At 43.1% G+C, this 19,093-nt stretch overlaps 1 protein-coding gene across 2 annotated transcripts in view; it reads left to right on the top strand.

Moving 5' to 3' along the window:
• Positions 1–19,093, top strand: part of LOC144829387 (uncharacterized) — an 815,409-nt gene that overhangs the window by 310,668 nt on the left and 485,648 nt on the right. The window contains exons 7-8 of one of the 2 annotated variants that reach the window (XM_078688493.1): positions 17,787–17,856; positions 18,805–18,887. The exons of the other annotated variant lie outside the window; for it this stretch is intronic. Coding sequence (XP_078544619.1) covers positions 17,787–17,856; positions 18,805–18,887 — 153 coding nt within the window. The remainder of the gene's footprint in view (positions 1–17,786; positions 17,857–18,804; positions 18,888–19,093) is intronic. 2 annotated transcript variants of the gene reach the window in all.

Genomic DNA, 19,093 nt, shown 5'->3' with positions numbered 1-19,093 from the left:
AATGCAATATAACATGAGCTGATATCGGACTCTGAAATACTGATACCCTGCCGCTCTCACTCATGGGCAGGACTGTATTCTCTAAGAGGGTGCTTCTCTCACACTGTCTTCATAACATACACCATTCCCTTTGCTCTCTGCCTGCCTGGATAATTAGGAAGCTGGACACCATGCTCACTTCCTTGGTATGGGCGAGTAGTCATAGTAGAGTAGCCAGGATGACAAATTAGCAGGACAGAGGTTTGAAGGTGCAGCGATTGTAATTGTATTACTTTGCAGCAATGATGCAGCATGCGGCGCAAAGGCTGGTGGAGGGAGACAATTGGCAAAAAAAGATTACTGGTACGATGTATGTGTGCAGAGAGCATAGCAGTGTTATTAATGGAAGTAACCGGAGTGTCGAGCGATCAGCCTTATGTGGTCAGGCAGACGGCGCTAGAGTGGCAACAGCTAGTTAACCTAGTGCTTCGGAGGGCCCCCTTTCTCAGGGAGCTACCAGTATGTATACGTGCCCCCTTCACCGCACGGAGGCCAACATGACATATCAGGTGTGGCGAGCGGATGGCTGTGATACCAGGTGGGACTTTTACCCTAATGAGATCTTTATCTCCCTTGAGGATGCCCAGACCGAGTTCAGTATGGGACCTGGTCCCTTTTTAGGTCGAGTAATTTTAATTACTCGAAACCTATTGCATCTGAACCAAAGTCTCTTGAACCAGCCGGATTTCTTACAATGCATGTTAACTTTCAACCGTGACGCTTCTCCAGCGCGCGCTTGGCCCGTTCCCTCCCTCCCACTCGCTCGCATCCCGCCCCCCCACCAGGCTTCGACTCTGTGATGCATGCAACCGTGATGCTTCTCCAGCACACGCTTGGCCCGTTCCCTCCCACTCGCTCGCATCCCGCCCCCCACCAGGCTTCGACTCTGTGATGGACGCTATATAAATGACATCGCTCACCCCCTTACTCAAAGTTTTTTTATTTACATTCGCTCTGTCTCGCTTCTCCAGCGCGCGCTTGGCCCGTTCCCTCTCATTCGCTCACATCCCGCCCCCCCACCAGGCTTCGACTCTGTGATGGACGCTATATAAATGACATCGCTCAACCCCTTACTCAAAGTTTCTTTATTTACATTAGCTCTGTCTCTTCTTAACTCTCATTGCGCACTCACTACCTACTTCTAGTTCGCAGTGGCTCTATTTCCCTCTGCCATTTCTCACTTGCACTCTTTCTTCTCATCACATCAAAGGCTACTGCTGCTCAGCGCCCACCCCCCTTCCCTCCCCCCCACAGCAATGCCGAAATCTTTCTCCCCCTTGCTATGTCTGTTCTCTGACATATTTCATCTTCAACTGTTGATTTGTTTGCATATTTCGGGTCAAAAGAGCTTCGACTCTATGATGGACGCTATATAAATGACAGCGCTCACCCCCTTACTCAAAGTTTCTTTATTTACATTCACTCTGTCTCTTCTTAACTCTCGTTGCGCACTCACTACCTACTTGTCATTCGCAGTGTCTTTTTTCCCCCTGCCATTTCTCACTTACACTCTTTCTTCTTACCACATCAAAGGCTACTGCTGCTCCCCCGCCCACCCACACACCCCCCCCAGCAATGCCGAGAGCTTGTTTTTGTACTTCCCCAAAGTCACTCCTCGTTTCCTGCTGTGTCCGTCCTGAATGCCAAGCCTGTATGGAGTTTGCCTGTGGTAGCGCTGCGCTACGTTACCCTATTTTAAGCCAGCAGTGTCCCTACTTCAATGTTAAACATTTGGACTGGTGAAAGGCTTATGCGAAAATCGTTTACATTTATTTATGTGGGGACGGTGTGGGAATGTACACTGCCAATGGTAAAGTCTAGACCACGTTTGCCTTGGAAAACACAACAAATAAGAGACCTGTGTGTAAATATTTGTGGCGACCTCCAGGGCAGGTTTAAACCGGAGACCGCAGCTCTGCCAGCCTCTGGTAATCTGACTCCTTACATATTTTAAACCACCTCAGAATGCAAATGTTTGGATACATTATATATGTATATGTATATATGTATATGTGTATATGTATATGTATATGTATATGTACATGTATATATATGTATATGTGTATATATGTATGTGTATGTATGTATATGTGTATATATATGTATGTATATGTGTATATATATGTATGTGTATATATATGTATATATATGTATGTATATATGTATATATATGTATGTATGTGTATATATATATATGTATATATATATATATATATATATATATATATATATATATATATATATATATATGTGTATATGTATACATATTTAGTTGTTTAGCATTTTTAAGCACTATCGGCCGCCGAGAGCCACTCGGGCTGTACTGGAGTCTCAGAAACGTCATCAACAGTTGCCCTCTTATTCCAGGTGTATGATTTGTAGATGTACCACTTGGTTTGGATTTCTCCCCCACGCACCACTTTCCAGGATCCACAACAGTGAACTCTGGGACATGTAGTCTCCCTTCTACTCTGGGACTCTGCATAGGTGGGCTGTTAACTAACAGGGAGCGGAGCGGACTGTGTCACATCGCAGTTAAAGAGGCAAGACTTACCATCAGCTTGCAGCAAAACCACCTGGATGCTTGGGCGCCGAAGAAGGCTGTAGTTAAGCCGAAATGCATTCGCCACTTCCATGAATAAAGCGCTTCCAAAGGTTTCCCCACGGGTCTCTGCTTCTTTCTTGTGGGGAAGTTCCTGTGTATATATATATATGTATATATATATATATGTATGTATATATATGTGTATATATATATATATATATATATATATATATATATATATATATATATATATATATATATATATATTACCTACTGGCGGTCGCCAGTAGGTATATATAGTTAGGATTTTTTCTCTATGGGATTTTTGAAAATTCTATGTGTAATAACTTTGGCGTTTGTGGACGGAATTGGCTGAAATTTTCAGGAAAATGGCACATTTTGTTTCTGAGCAGCCCTTGAGAATTTGGGGGGGGTTCGTCAAGGGGGGGCCGAGAAAAAAGGGGGGTCCCAAAACGTGTTTTTAACATTGAGTTTTCCATAGGGCGGTTGGCCTCACTTTTAGCCCGAACGGCTGAATGGATTTGCACGAAACTTGGCAAAATTGTAGGGACTGGTAGCCCGATGTGCCTTTTGTAGGTCTCAATATATGTGCTCCAGTGGATTTTGAGAAATTAACGTTTAAAAAAAGATATATATCTGTAACAGCGGACCTGGCAGCGTCCCAGGACGCGTACTTTTCGCGCAACGGAGCTTTGTGAAGCGAAGCTGATTGGTTCTCCGGCGTCTGTCAACATTCCAAAAAGTCCGTAGCGGCCGCCATCTTGTCTCTCGGTAGGATCGAGAGACAAGAGGAGGTCAAAACAAAGGGGGAAATAACTATAAGGGGGCATAGTAGATCCTCGCTGACCCCCTAGGTTTGATGTGGAGGTTTTAAAAGGGCCCCGCGGGGCAAAAAAAAAGAATAATAATAATAATCGAACGGCTGAATGGATTTGCACGAAACTTGGCAAAATATTAGGGACTGGTAGCCCGATGTGCCTTTGCTAGGTCTCAATATATGTGCTCCAGTGGATTTTGAGAAATTAACGTTCAAAAAAAGATATATATCTGTAACAGCGCTCCGCTTCGCGTAACGGAGGTTTGCGAAGCTGATTGGTTATTCTGTCACTGGGCTATAGTTGGGCTACATCTGGCTGATATTTGGGCTACATTTGTTTTTTTGTGTGTCTGGCGGCCATCTTTGGGCTACATTGGGCTACATTGGGCTTCATTGGGCTACATTGGGCTACATTTGGGCTCCAACATATATATATAGGCCAATGTAGCCCAATATATATTTTTCAAAGTTAATTTTCGTAAAAACCACTGGAGCATATATCTTGAGACATAGCAAAGGCACATCGGGCTACCAGTCCCTACAATTTTGCCAAGTTTCGTGGAAATCCATTCAGCCGTTCGAGCTAAAAGTGAGTCCAACCGCCCTATGGAAATGAAGGAAATGAATGGGTAATTTGTAATTAGCAAATAGCTAATCGCAAACTAGGAATGGTAAAGAATCGCTATTTATTCCTTAAAGTTCGCTATTTAGGAAATGCAAAAAACTTTGATGATACATATGGCGGTTCATCTCTAACAAGATAAGAAGCATAGGGATACATTTATGATGACTGGCGCATCACCAGGGATGTGTTAGTCATTCTGTGCCGCTGTTCCGTCACCTATGGTGTGCTGCATTTACAATGCGGCGCATCATGGGGCAAAAACAGCACAGATGCGTGATGTATCTGTGCCGTAAAGGTGGCGCATTGCTGGAGTTGTATCGCAAGTGTGATGAAGCTCCAGCAAGGGTCGGGGGTGCCCCTGTCGCAGGGTTTCTGTTCTCACACAGAACTGTGGACAGAGGATTGGAACCTCGGCGAATTAGGGTGTCCCAAAACTCACGTTAGTAATCAAAAACTCCTTAGCAAGCTAGGTACAGTGTCACATTGGATATAACAAACTCTCAATGTTTAGACAATCCAGAATATGAACTTATAGTACCTCAGGATACGTGGAACTCCTGAACAGTCGGTCGTTATATATTTCTTAGAAACCAGAACATGGAGTTAAGAAGAACACATGTGTATTTGAAATGTTTATTTACTAATGCCGTCTTCTCAGGCGTAGTATCTTAGATAATACAAGTACACATATTATCAGTAGCAAAATTACCAGCATAGTTACTAGTACATAAAAAGCGAATGGTGATAGTATGTTAACATGCTGTAAATGAATAAGAGTTAGCAACACTTATAAGCAGCCGCGGGCCGTGGAGGGAGTTACGGTGAGGCAGGGAGGCGGGGAGGGGGAGAAGCAGGGTGGAGAATACAAGTACACATATTATCAGTAGCAAAATTACCAGCATAGTTACTAGTACATAAAAAGCGAATGGTGACAGTATGTTAACATGCTGTAAATGAATAAGAGTTAGCAACACTTATAAGCAGCCGCGGGCCGTGGAGGGAGTTACGGTGGGGCAGGGAGGCGGGGAGGGGGAGGGGCAAGGTAGAGAGGGCTCCACCCTGCTTCTCCCCCTCCCCGCCTCCCTGCCTCACCGTAACTCCCTCCACGGCCCGCGGCTGCTTATATCTCACCCTCCCTAATACACATATTATATTATTTGCTAAGAAGGTCTCTTTGTGTTGGTTTAGGGCGTGCCCATACTTTAGTGTCTTAGATTTGAAGGAATCACATCAGCATACACCAGCTCTCTCTTCATGTGAACCGCATCAACTGTTGTGTATGTGTGTTCGGCAAAGCAATATAAAACCCGCCTCATGCCCAGAATTGGCAGAAGTTGCACTTATGTTATGAGTATGAAGTCGTGGAGATCAGACCTCATAACAATTCTGTATCGTGTTGTTCTTGAAACTTTAGCACTCGCTGTACAGATATAGTTTAACAAGCAAAGCAGATAGTAGAGCAATAACATATTATTCTCATGTAAACCACGATGAACTACTAGGTGGAAAGCTAAAGCAACAACTAAGTGTCGTGTGCAGAAGTTGCAAAAAAGGAAAAATGGCGTTTAAACCGGTAATGAGCCCATGCTAACTTAACACGGTGTAAAGATATCCAGGACCTAGATGACACCTCCCCATGATCCGGAAACGAACTGAATAAGATAATAGAAGTGCCATCTCATGAGAGCAGATTGCAAGTTTATATGTGGACGGTCCGCAAGGTAAAGCATTAAAAACTAGGAAAATTTAATGCTAAAGAAAAATAAAACAGCCAAGTACTTTATCGAGTCTTAAGCCAATAGGCAAGGTAAATAATAAAAACTTGACAAATAAGTCAATGAATTGTCAATGAAATGCTAGTACTCAGCATATCAAACATGAAAAAGGTCTATGACATAACTGTGTATGCAAAATAAGCTGCAACAGCCTCCAATAGGAAGTCACCGTCTTCATCCGAAAACAGTTCAGCCATCCAATTTAAAAGCGGAAAAGAACATACGTGCTCTCCCAGCACCGGATCCTCTATCACCATCAGAGGACAGCTCGGTGGGTTTTCAAGAAAGCTCTGTTCCAAGAAAGACTGTGCTGCCGCCAGTAAATTCCAGGGACCAAGTAGTCCATGCATCAATGCCACAGCCATAATCCTTTCGCCAGGACAAACCAACTCGTGAGTAATGATAGGAGTCATCAGCTGATTAAAGTCGACGTCAGGAGAAACCGGTCCGCAGAGACACAAATCAATGGCCCAATCGAAATCACAGGTCAGGCAGTGAAATACAGGCTGGACACAGGTGAAGTAGGAGAATCGAAAAGATAATCCATATGCCGTGCTTAATATCGCCAACGGCAATGTGCCATAATATTCTAGCATGCGATTGCGGAACAGTGTCAGCAGCTGCAGGGTGGGAGGTTGCATAGGAGGGACATCCATATTTAAAAATGTAAAAAAGCACAAGAGCGTCCGCTGGTAATGCAAGTAAAAATGCCAATCCACGAACCAGAGTGGAGAAAATAGAATGAAAGGAAGCAGGGATGACTCCAAAGATTTTCTCAAATGAAGTCACAAGACCACTGGTAACAACTTTAGAAAAGTGCGCCAGGGCTTTTGTGGAGGATGCGTTAAAGATAGTCGGAACCATCTTGCTGAAATTGAAAGGCAAATCTGAATTGAAAAGGGTCTGCACCTCTGTACGGGTGTTCGCTATGTGAAGCACGAAAGTTTCACGGGCCGAACTCAAGGCCACCTCTCTCTGAGACAAAAGAGCTCTTATTCTTGCCATGCCGTTGAAATCTGTCCCAAGGTTGGTATTTGTGGCCAGATTGAAAACTCCCTATGTTCATGTGTGGGAGGAAATAGAACATTTCTGCAGCAAATAACCCGTTCATTTACTGTTACGATAAAAGGAATACTTTTAATTAACTCAGAACAATCTTCATTATTGAGCATCAAATAACTACCATTTTCCAACAACTTGAACGTGGGGATGATAGCAGGAACTGGCGTGCCTTGCAACACGCAAGCCATATTTGGTCGGTGTTTGTTGCATGAACCGTGTAACTGTATGTGCCTACACATTAGTGAATGATCTGGCATCTCAGTGCATTCCTCTCCATTCAGATAAACTTCTTGATCATCTTTGAAACATCTGTATGTGTATGGAAGCGACCAGACCTCATGAAGAAAAGCACTACCTAAAGGTTCATAACGACCTATTGATATATATTTCATACAATTTGAAAACTTATATAAAGCAAAAGGCAGCGTTATTAAACCGTGGATAAGGCACGTTGCCAAAAAACCCGCAATCCTCTGCTGATGATGTCACTGAGCATGTCATGAATGATGTAATATGTGACATCATCAGCAGTGGATTACGGGTAATAGTATCTCTAGTTTACTCCCCTATAGCTGTCTTTCTTTTAACATAAGTGTCTGTTTCCTTCCCTTATACTTACTGTTTTTGGTTCGCTTCCGGTTCGCGTACCGGCGAGCGAACTGGGAAGCGAACTAAGAGAAATAGAGGTTGGCACAGTTCCAAATATTGTACCAATTTTTTAATAACGGGGAGGTAGTTCTGAAAAGAACTTTTTTTTTAATTGTTTTTGTTGTTTTATATTTTTTTTATTATTTTTCGGAACATTTTTTTACTTTTTTTGAATTTTTCTTAACAGTTTTATATTTTTTGGGGTTTTTCTTGGAGGGGGCAATGAAAGCGATTCATTGTAAAGGGCTCAACAGGAGCAACAAAACAAAAAAAGAAGTATTTATTATTTTGGGCGTTTCGTACAAACTTGCATATGATAGTCAATAGCTCTGTTGATCAGAGTGATGCTTCTTTCTCCGTAGGAAATGAATCCATCGCAAAATACGCAGATGTGTTTTACTTCACCAAATTTCATTTGTATATTTGGCACCATCTCCCTGCCCTCTGGTCCCGTTACTTCCGGTACAACAGATCTTCTGGCCATAATAGGGAGATTATCTAGGTCGTTCCGAAACTGTGCAGCACTGTAGTTGTTAGGATGCCACCTAGTCATATGGCGATGCATTGTGTAGTTTCCGAAACTGTATTTTTTCTCGGTTCCTCTGGACAGTCTATCTTGACATATAAGGCAAGTTACGTATCTTGCATTTACTTTTTTCTGACCTTTGGGAATTTTAAAAAATTGCCAAATGAAGTTTTCTTTCCGGTGAGACGTCCTGGGCTGCTCAGGCAAAAACTGCCTCTCTTCGTGCTCGTCGTCCTGTTCCTCTTCTTCCTCTTCTTGTTGAATTATAACTTGAGCAGGTGGTCCACTCTTCCTTGGATGTGGTGGAGGTGGTGGGGAAGCACCAGCTGAAGCTACTAAAGAAGCCATTGCTCAGTGATCACAAAGGGTCTTTCTCTCACAATGATGAAAGTCAGAGTGAGGAAAGAAGGAGGGATTTTCATCATTTGGGAAAAACAAGAGTTCTCAACCAATCAAAAGTGTTCATTTTAGATTATATGACCTAGTCTTACATCATTAGGAAACCAAAAGTGAAATGAACCAATGAAAAGTGTTATTACCAAGTCACATGACTTGCTGTGTTTACGTTAAGCGCTTTGCAGGGCCTTCCGGTTTGCTTCCAGAAACCTGCGCTTTGCGACTCGCTTCGCGTACCAGTTCGCTAACGTAGCACGTCATAGGACGTATCACGCGACAACGTGAAACGTCATGCGGACGGGAGGCGTCACGATGTTGTTTTCTAACGCGGCACTTGCGGTAAAGAAACGTTTACCGGCTCGCGGTCTATTTCGCGGCATCAAGGTCAGCTAACGGGAAGCTTCCCGATTCGCGAAGCGGGAACGAAGAAAAAAAAATATTTAAAAAAAAAATTATTCATAAACATATAAAATATATTTTTGGATTTAAAGAAGAATACATTTTACAGCTACAGATATTAGCTGTTAAAAAACCAATGAAATTCACAGAAAAAACCATAGGTTATAGACCATATATAGTTAGGAATTAGCATTTACAAAACCTTGAAAATTCACTGAAAAAACCATAGGTTATAGACCATATATAGTTAGGAATTAGCATTTAGAAAACCTTATTTTACTCACACAAAACCATTGAAATTCCATATATAGTTAGTTGCACTAACTATATATCGCGCACCCGCAATCCACTGCTGATGATGTCACATATTACATCATTCATGACATGGTCAGTGACATCACTGATGACATCACTGATGACATCTCAAATGACATCACTGATGACATCATCTAGTGTCTGTGTGTTTTTGTAAAGTTTAAATACGTTTTACATATTGAAGAATGAGTGGATGTATGGAAGACTGAGTGTGTGTGGCTGGCTGGGAGGTGTGTGACTCTGTGCATATCAATGTGTACTTGTATCAGTGATTGTATAAGAGAGTAAGTATGTGTTAGTATATGTGTGAAAAGTATGGTGTTCTGTGTTTAACTATAGATGAGGAAATCGAAGTGTGATTGATTCTTCACAGGACTGACTAGGTGTATGAGTGCATATGATAGTGTTCTAATAATAACTGACTGTATGTATGAGTAATTGTATGGGTGAATGAGTGAATGTGTGTGTAGACGTACGAATCAGTGAGTGCGTATGTAGTAACTGGTATTGGTGTGTCATGATGTCATCAGTGATGTCATTTGAGATGTCATCAGTGATGTCATTTCAGATGTCATTAGTGATGTCATCAGTGATGTCACTGAAGTATGGTGTTCTGTGTTTAACTGTATAGATGAAGAAATGGAAGTGTGATTGATTCTTTACAGGACTGACTTGGTGTGTGAGTAACTCCATGGATGAGTGGCAGTGTGTGACTGTCTGCATAGGTGTATGAGTGCATATGATAGTGTTGTAATAATGAGTGACTGTATGTATGAGTGATTGTATGGGTGAATGAGTGAATGTGTGTGTAGACGTAGGAATCAGTGAGTGCGTATGTAGTAACTGGTATTGGTGTGTCATGATGTCATCAGTGATGTCATTTGAGATGTCATCAGTGATGTCATTTGAGATGTCATCAGTGATGTCATCAGTGATGTCACTGACCATGTCATGAATGATGTAATATGTGACATCATCAGCAGTGGATTGCGGGTGCGCGATATATAGTTAGTGCAACTAACTATATATGGAATTTCAATGGTTTTGTGTGAGTAAAATAAGGTTTTCTAAATGCTAATTCCTAACTATATATGGTCTATAACCTATGGTTTTTTCAGTGAATATATATATATATATATATATATATATATATATATATATATATATATATATATATATATATATATATATATATATATATATCCAACTCACATCCACACTCCAATTCCTTATGTCGCAAGGGAAGTATGTAAGCACGAACTCAAAATTGCATCAATTAAGTTTTATTTGACGGAATTATGGCAACAAAGTAAATACTCGACGCGTTTCGGGAACCACCCTTAGTCACGAGTCAAGATGTGAGCATTTGATTAGCTTAAATAACGTGACCTGTGATCTCAGTGCAACATAAACAAAAACAGACTACTTTCAGCGCATCCGTGACACTAAATAGTCAGAGTGTGCCTTTATCATTTCATTCTGCATGTTAATTTTACTAAATTGTTTAGTACGAGAGAAAACAAAAATCAATTGCTTTACAAATCAATTTAAGTAATATATACATTTGTGTTTATAAAATCACGGTGTCAATAAAATTATTCAAAGAACGTGCCTGTTTAAATATTGCCCGAGTGGGCAAAAAAGCGCTTAATCGAGACATCTTATTCTAGAGTGTCTAATATTGCCCATGTGGACGCAGCGCTAACGAATCATGAAGTATTTCAAAGGCAACATTTCTAAAGAAAACACCTATTGTTAACTTAGTGTTACAGTGGAAGCAACAAAACCTCCTAGGTCACCACAATCCTGCCCAAGTGGGCATACATTTTAATGTTATCCTCTCGATCAATTTGTAGAGCTGTAGTGCAGTATTATGTTGAAGGCACATTTTCTGAAATTAAACAAAATAATATGTATAAATCACATAATTTTTCCATAATTACAAAAAAAACACACAAACTTGATATTAATACAAAGGTTAAAAAAGAGACCGCATACGGGTACAACTATCATTATCAGATTAGGATTCTCAAAATTGGGAACAAATGCGGGGCTCTTTAACCCCTTCAGCGCTAATGACAAGGGTAACTCGTCATGGACTTTCCATTGATTTCAATGGAAAGTCAATGGAACCCCTCGCACACCCCTTAGCAGCCAAGTGGTTAAGGGATTAAAACAAGTCAAAAATCTTTATACCTTATTTTATAGTGCTCAGTCTGGGCTATTCAACCTAAATGCACTTCCATTTCTCCATCATTGTTGTGTCCTAACGGGGTCATTGTTCTGTACTGTATTATGATTTTGGACTCTAATCTTCTCAAACATTGCATTCTGTTGCCACCTCTTTTATTATGTTTGATAGTATCGAGAACACAAAAGCTCAATAAGTTTGAATTCGGACCATGGTGACTTTGGAAGTGTCTAGCGATCGGATAGGTTCTGTCCATATTTTTTTTTTATATATATATATATATATATATATATATATATATATATATATATATATATATATATATATATATAATATTTAGTTGTTTAGCACTATCGGCCGCCGAGAGCCACTCGGGCTGTACTGGAGTCTCAGAAACGTCATCAACAGTTGCCCTCTTATTCCAGGTGTTGGATTTGTAGATGTATTGTATACAGACAACAATCTTTTTTCAGAAGGATTTAAAAATATTCTAGCTGGGACACTAAATTTAACCTAGACTTCTAGGTGATGCTTTTGTTTTACTATTATTTTGTGCAAGAGGTGAACATTTTTTCAGCGTGCCAGTGCTACATCTTTGGCCTGACCTTTGTTTCCGCTACTATTCGCTGCTGACATGATTCCAAACCTAACCATACTATGCTGTTAGCTCCCTATGCCTCTCACTCCAGCATTTATATTGTTAATGTATCCTCCACTGACCAGACCCTCCAACTCCACCCTCCACCACGTCACTCTGGGACACCACCACATCATCACTCAGCACCACAATAGCACTGTCCTTGCTTGCTACCAACAAGCATTGCCATAGCCAATAGGAGTCACATTAGGAAAGTGTAAGCTATTGGCTTTGTGAATAACGATGCTATTAATTTATATATTTTCAAAGCCAACACATATTAAAAATGTGTCATTTACAATACCAATAGCTCACACTTTCCTAATGCGAGACCTATTGAATTGCAAATGCTTGTTACAGTATGCTGGCTTCGACGAGTTTGCTAGGGAGACATTGACTTTCCCAGTAGCTCCTCCTGTGCCTGGTACTCTGGGACTGATGTTGTTCTATGGGACAGAGAGACACCTAATGTCTCTGTTACATAAAGCGATAGGGGTGGATGTGGCCCACGGGACCCTGTGGGCTTGAGAAGCTTGGGATATGGACCAGGGAGAGCCATTGACAGATGAGGATTGGACCAGGGTGTGCACAATGAACCAGAGAACTAAGCTTTTTCTATTCTGACCAAGCTTCTTCAATGTAACTGATTTCACCTGATTTTATGCACATTGCGGATTGCTCAATAACTGCAACTCCCTATTATTCCAATGTCCTGCATTGCGTTACAAGTTAACTAAGATTCTCCTGTGTACTGTACTATACCTTGGGTGATGTGACGGGATTTGTTCAAAAGAATGCCGTGAAGGTATTTGTTCGCTGACTTCCTTGTGCACCTAATTTTCAACATGATGTTTAAATGATGTTGTTGATGTGTTTTAATTTAAAACAAAAGTTTGAAAAAAAGTTATTAGCAAACAAAAAAATGCTCTTTTTGTGGAAAAGCAGACCCAACTAGAACTACCGAGTAGCAACCGCCACTCTGTAAATATAGATATATAGCTATATATAGATGTAGAGAGGTAGAGGTTGAGTGAGCGATAGATATAGATGGAGTGAGAGATATAGAGATATAGATAAAGATGGAGTTCTATAGAGAGCTAGATAGAGATCGATAGAGATATACAGAGATCGGGAAAGAGTGATCGATAGAGAGAGAAAGAGAGCTATAGCGATATATGTATCGAGATATAGAAATATAGATAGAGATATAGAGATACAGAGAGAGAGAGATGGAGGGATAGAGAGAGACAGCGGGTTAGAGAGACAGCGGGTTAGAGAGACAGCGAGCGATAGAAAGATAGCGAGGGATAGAAAGATAGCGAGGGATAGAAAGATAGCGGGAGAGAGAGAGGTATGCAGGTATAGATAGACATTTATAATATTTTGTCTAAAACGTAGACTTGCAGGGAGCGTAAATTACATACTTATTTTTGACTCGCTCCAATTGGTAGACTGTTTATTTGCATGCACCAACGCTGGATTACAGTGCAACATGTCAGTGGGACGAAATATCTGTTTTTAACACTGAAGTCTATTACATACCTCCTCCTACAATGGTTTGAAAGGATGACGTGTCTTGTGCACCTGCTGAACCTTCTGTGGTCATTGATGTTATTCAGTCTGAGTATCTTGAAGGGGGAAAGAAGATACTAGGCATAAAAATAGCCTTGTGTTAGTTATACTGTGCAACCATGGTTCATGGTATATTCAGTAGTACAAACCAATGTTTGTAACGGAAGAGTAATTGAGCTATAAATAGGATCTGTTGGACCTGGCCCTTTTGGCAGGTTCACCCCGAGACTTTTTGGCTTTTTCCTAGCCTGTTTCTGGAACCTGGGTTGGTGATTTTAGGCCTCTGCGCACTTTTTCCACTGTGGTACAGTGTAAAGTGCGTGTGCTCTCTGTGTATGTGTGGTGAGTGACCTGCCCTCCCATAGGAATGAATGGGGAGTATGTATGCCCATGGTAGTTCCGGATGTGTGGGGAGTGCAGGGTCGAGTTTGATATGTGTGAACTCGTGAGATTGAATGCTGCGTAATGGTGTATGCGGCATGGTTGTGTCTAGTCTAGGTACCACTTTTAGAAGTTGGCATATTTGTGTAGTGAGTCTGCTGGCACGTGATTGGCTGGTGAGCCCGGCCCAGGAGTGCCTGGGCCTGCTTGTGGATTGACTGTCTGGTTTGAGTGTGACAGGGGCTGCAGAGCCCCAGGAAGTTGTCTGAGTCAGCCCGTGGATGAAAGGCAGCATCTGCTGCCAGGGAAGTGGGAGGAGATTAGCACCTGATAGTGAAGGGCTGTGCCTGCCTGCCACAATGCTGGCTCCACCCCTCCGCTGGGCGACTGTCACCTCTGTCCCTGATACTGAAGGGACTTCCCTCTAAACCAGTCTAGCTGGTTCTCACACTGCCTACACAAAGACTTCAAAGACTTTTCTGTGTATAAGAAGGGGCTGTGTCCCCTTCCAAAATGTTCTTGTTTCTGACTTGAATCTGCCAGGGGCGTGCTGCTGCTTGGGCTCAGGGGAATCCCTGAGCCCTGCCCAGCCCCTGGACACCTGATGGCCTTTCCTGGACTCCTGGGGGACCCCTCTGCCCTGCCTGGGCTGATGGGGGGACTTGGCTTTGCCCCCTGGGAAGCTCTGGGACCTTTGCAGCATGGAGGAGCTGCATTTTCCTGTGGAGAGCGCTGGAGTTGTATTTCTAGCGCCTGGAAGCGCTGTGCTTCCCCCTGAGCGCCTGGGAGCGCTCTGCCTGTTTTCTAGCGCTTTGGAGCGCTTTATTTCCCCCAAGCGCTTGAGAGCACTTTATCTGGACTTTCTAGCGCTTAGGAGCGCTTTATTTTCACTTATAGCGCCGGACGCGCTGAGGTTTCTTGCCCGTATTTATTTAAATATTTACGAGTGCCCACCTCGATTTATTGATTAATTATTTAAGGCCGGTGCCCACCCGGCATTGCCCCGTGTTCTCACCGCTGCGGTCCGGGGGCCTGAAAGTGACCAGAAGCCGCGGAGAAAACAACCACGAAGGGGCCGCGACCTGATTGGCCGAGCCCCGAGGAGAGCCGTGCTCTGATTGGTCCTTTGAATGGGGGCCTGGTCCAGGAGCCGCGCTGTGGTTGGCTGACTCCTGGAAGCTGCGTGACGTCGTTTGGAGGCTCGGCTGTGGAGCCGCGACAGGATTGGCTGGCAGGACCGGGACCTTCAGCACGAGCTCCGGCGAGAGGAGAAGCATGGCGGCCGGTAAACAGGGCTCCCAAGTGCCGAGGGAGCCCTGCAGAGAGAGGATGGCGGCAGTTGCGGGGCTCCCGTGTGCTGAGGGAGCCCCGAGTGAGGAGAGCCGCCACTCGCCAGTAAACCGGTGAGTGGGGCAGAGGAAAGGGAGGGGCGCCGGGACACGTTGTCGGTGTCCGCCCCCCCCTCCCCCGGTAGCGCGAGCTCGCGCTCATGGTCGGTGTGAAGCCACGAGGGCTTCAAGGGCGGCCCCGGTTGGCAGTGGGTCGCCCCAATGTGTGTAGAGCCCTGAGAGGCTCCCGGCCCCATTTTGTGTTTAGAGCCACGGAGGCTCTAGGGGGCCATTTTTGATTTACGAGCCCTGAGAGGCTCAAGGGCCAGTTCATTTGTTCTCAGAGCCTGAGGGCTCCGAGGGGGCATTTGAATCTACGAGCCCAGCGAGGCTCGAGGGGCCATTGGTTGCAGAGCCTGAGGGCTCCATGGGCCATAATTGTTGTAAAAGTCTGTGAGGCTCTTGTGTTATGCCAGAGCCTGGGTGGCTCCAGCGTGGCGCAGTTTGCGCCTAAGGGTCAGTGAGGACCCTGTCGCAGTTTGGACTCCCAGCTGCCCAGCAATTAGTGGGCAGCTGCACCGTTTAGGTCTTGTGATTTGCCCAGGTGCCCAGCAAGTAGTGGGCACCTGCACCGTTTAGGCCCCTGACATTGAGACTCAGGGCGTCCTAGCCCCAACAAGGCCAGTTGGCCTAGGGACTGCCACAGGTGGTGGCTTATGTAAGGTTGTGTGCAATTGTATGGTTTTTATTCCTGCACCTCTGAATGTTTTTAGACATCATGTGACTTTTGCGCTATTGTATTGTTATGGTACCTCTGAATGTATTTTTATTGCATCATGTGCTTGGTTCGTAACACCGCTGAATGTGTAGGTTTATGCATCATGTATTTCCCTTTACTACTCCTCTGAATGTATATTTATGCATCATGGGTAATGTGTTCTTTCTTAGACCCCTAAATGCTGTGTGATACTTAGGTGGTTGTTCTTTTTAGTACAGGTGGTCCTAGTGAGGTCCTGGTCCCCTGCGTGACATTCTCCTAAGGTGTTTAGGGTTGCGTAGGTGGTACTTACCTGTCCCCAGTAGTTACTGGATGTGATTTACAACTGTTATTCTTTTTGCTATACTTATTCTAAGTTCTATAAGTGCTATTTCTATATCTACAAAGTGTTGATTCTGACAGTGGCCCATGTGGCCCTGTCCTGTACATAATCCCTTATGAATGTTGCCCGTGCCAGTTGGCACAATGTACATGTGTGATTTTTATCTGATGTGTTTTGACAATACAAAAGTTATTTTAATATAACCTTGTGTGGAGTTCCTTTTGTGGTGTGCCTAGGATGTTGTTGCTGTTGTGTGCTGGCGCAAATGCTTAACACATTGCCTCCGAGTTTAGCCTCACTGCTCGTGCCAAGCTACCAAGGGGGTGAGCAGGGGTTATCTTGGCGTGTGACTTCCTTGCCCTTACTAGAATGGTGGTTTCTGCCTGGCTTTGGCGTCAGCCTTAGCCTACCAGAAATAGCCAGTTCTAACAGGATCCCAACGTCTTGATTAAAGAATGTTGTCTGTAGTCCATAGCAGAGGAAGTTGTTAAGGATGTTGTTTCACATGTCGTAAATTTAACATAAATTGTGCACATTTTCAGGATTCCTTATGCAATAATTAGGGTACCTGATCACTTACAAATAATGCATATCTGAATGGACCCTACTTCTCATGCACTGGTGTCGATTACCAAGTGCTGGTTGAATTGCAGGGCATCAATTATGGTGGAACGCCACACCACATTAGTGGTAAGTTTGACCACTTAGAAGGAGGAGTGCGGTGATATGTTGCAGTAACTCTCTGGTGCAGGGACCCCTGGTGCCCAGTTAGTATTTAACCCCTTCGCCGCGGGTGGGATTCCCCCGCTGTGCTGGGGGTGGGGGGCGCGTACAGCGCCCCCATGCTCATGACGAGGTCAGCTCGTCATGAGCCACGGCGCTCAGGTGCTCATGACGAGCTGAGCTCGTCATGACCGCGCCCGTTCCAATGGAACGTTCAGCACAGCAGGGGAATCAGCCCAGCGTGCGAGCGTTCCAAGTAACGGGCGTGGTCATGATGAGCTCAGCTCGTCATGAGCACCGGAGCGCCGTGGCTCATGACGAGCTGACCTCGCATGAGCATGCAAGAGGTTAAAGGTACACTGTCTAAGGCGTTCATCAAGCACTAAGTATATGGATAAATTACTGTTGCGCCATTGAGTGTAGAATTGTCACTTTGATCCAGCCCACTATGATCAGTAAATGTCAAGTGTTTAAAGACCTTCATAACAACCCCTTATAAAAATCAGTAGTTCAGTCAGTGTGACCTGCAAACAACACTTGTGAGTGGTTGTATTTAAGAATAAAGAGCAAAAAGAAATTGTTAAACAAGAAAAATAATGTGGCACTTCACAAGAATGGTTTTCTATAAAAGTTTGTTTATTCATTTGTTACTAAGCTAACCCTTTCCTTGGATTTCTGTTTTATAGAGCCAGTGTTTTTCACAACACATTTCAGTACAAGCAAGAGTGAAAACTGTTCTCTCCCGAATTGTCAAAAGTAAGAGGCTGTGGACCTATTTCTGTTTAATTGAACACCTGGTTACCTATTTTCTGATTATTTTGGATAAATTATCTTTGACTTGTATGCGTGGACACTGCAGTGGATTAATCAATCGGAGTGTGTACAGTGCGGCTACTCACATGTGAGGGTCTCAAGGTGCTGTGGGATAGGGAACAAACCTGAGCTCCTATGGTGACTAACATTCATCTCCACATGGGTCTCACTTTACTTTCCATCACTCAAGGGCCCATCCAGTTCAGGTATTTAATCAACCTGTATCTCCAGCCCACACCTAATTGATTAGAGAATGTTCGTTACTAGAATACAAATAGTCACTGTCAGTCTTGCACCTTACCAAAGGGCTGATCAATGTGTCCTTCAATGAAAAATCCCTTACAAGCTCTAGCATGCCATCCTTCTGCCACTCTCCATTGGGCCTTTTCTCTCGGCCATAAAGTGTTTAGACTTTGCTAGTCACTATCTGTGATGCAAATAATGCCAAACACTTTATTTAGAGAAGAATTCAAGCATGAAGAAAGTTAATCACTAATTTTCAATATCTTATTGAGATGTAAAACTTGTATATTCTTTTTTTGTGCTACATGGATCGATGTCACTTTGACTGAAGGAATCCTTTATTTTTAGCTCAATATGATAACCCTCGTGAAACCTAAAGGAGTAACAATAGTCATAAAATTAGAAAACATTAAGGAAAACATGGCCAGTGAACAGTTTTTCCTTTTGACAGTTATCTCTGTACATAGTACGAGATCATAGATTTATGAATTAGACACCAACTTAAAATTACATCTTTGTGCAGCTCTTCTCTACTTACACACCTACTGCACTTTTAAAGTTGACCGGACCACTTACATCTTTCTGTTAGCACTCATATCCTTATGTTAAAGTGGCCATCTTACTTTGTCTTCTTGTTTCCTTCATTAGTACCAAAACGAAACAAAGGCAAAATAGTCCGAATGGTCGACTATCACCTACCAGGAACACACAACCTAACCCATTGAAACATGGTAAGTATGGGTGTGAAAGCGCTAGAAACCCATAGAAGTAATCTAGTAGGGAATTTAACTGTCTTCTGTGCAATAAGTGTTTTACTTCTAAGAAATGTGCTATGCCTACCGAAGTCCAGTAGATTTAATCTACCAAAATAGTCTATGGTCGATATGTGAGTATTTCTCATTGACTGGCTGCAGATACTTTTTACCTATCGTCGTAA

The sequence above is a fragment of the Lissotriton helveticus genome, chromosome 1_1 (assembly GCF_964261635.1).
Source record: "Lissotriton helveticus chromosome 1_1, aLisHel1.1, whole genome shotgun sequence".
Lineage (NCBI taxonomy): Eukaryota > Metazoa > Chordata > Amphibia > Caudata > Salamandridae > Lissotriton > Lissotriton helveticus.
The sequence above is the reverse complement of the archived record's forward strand: the minus strand, read 5'-3'. Positions and strand labels throughout refer to the sequence as shown.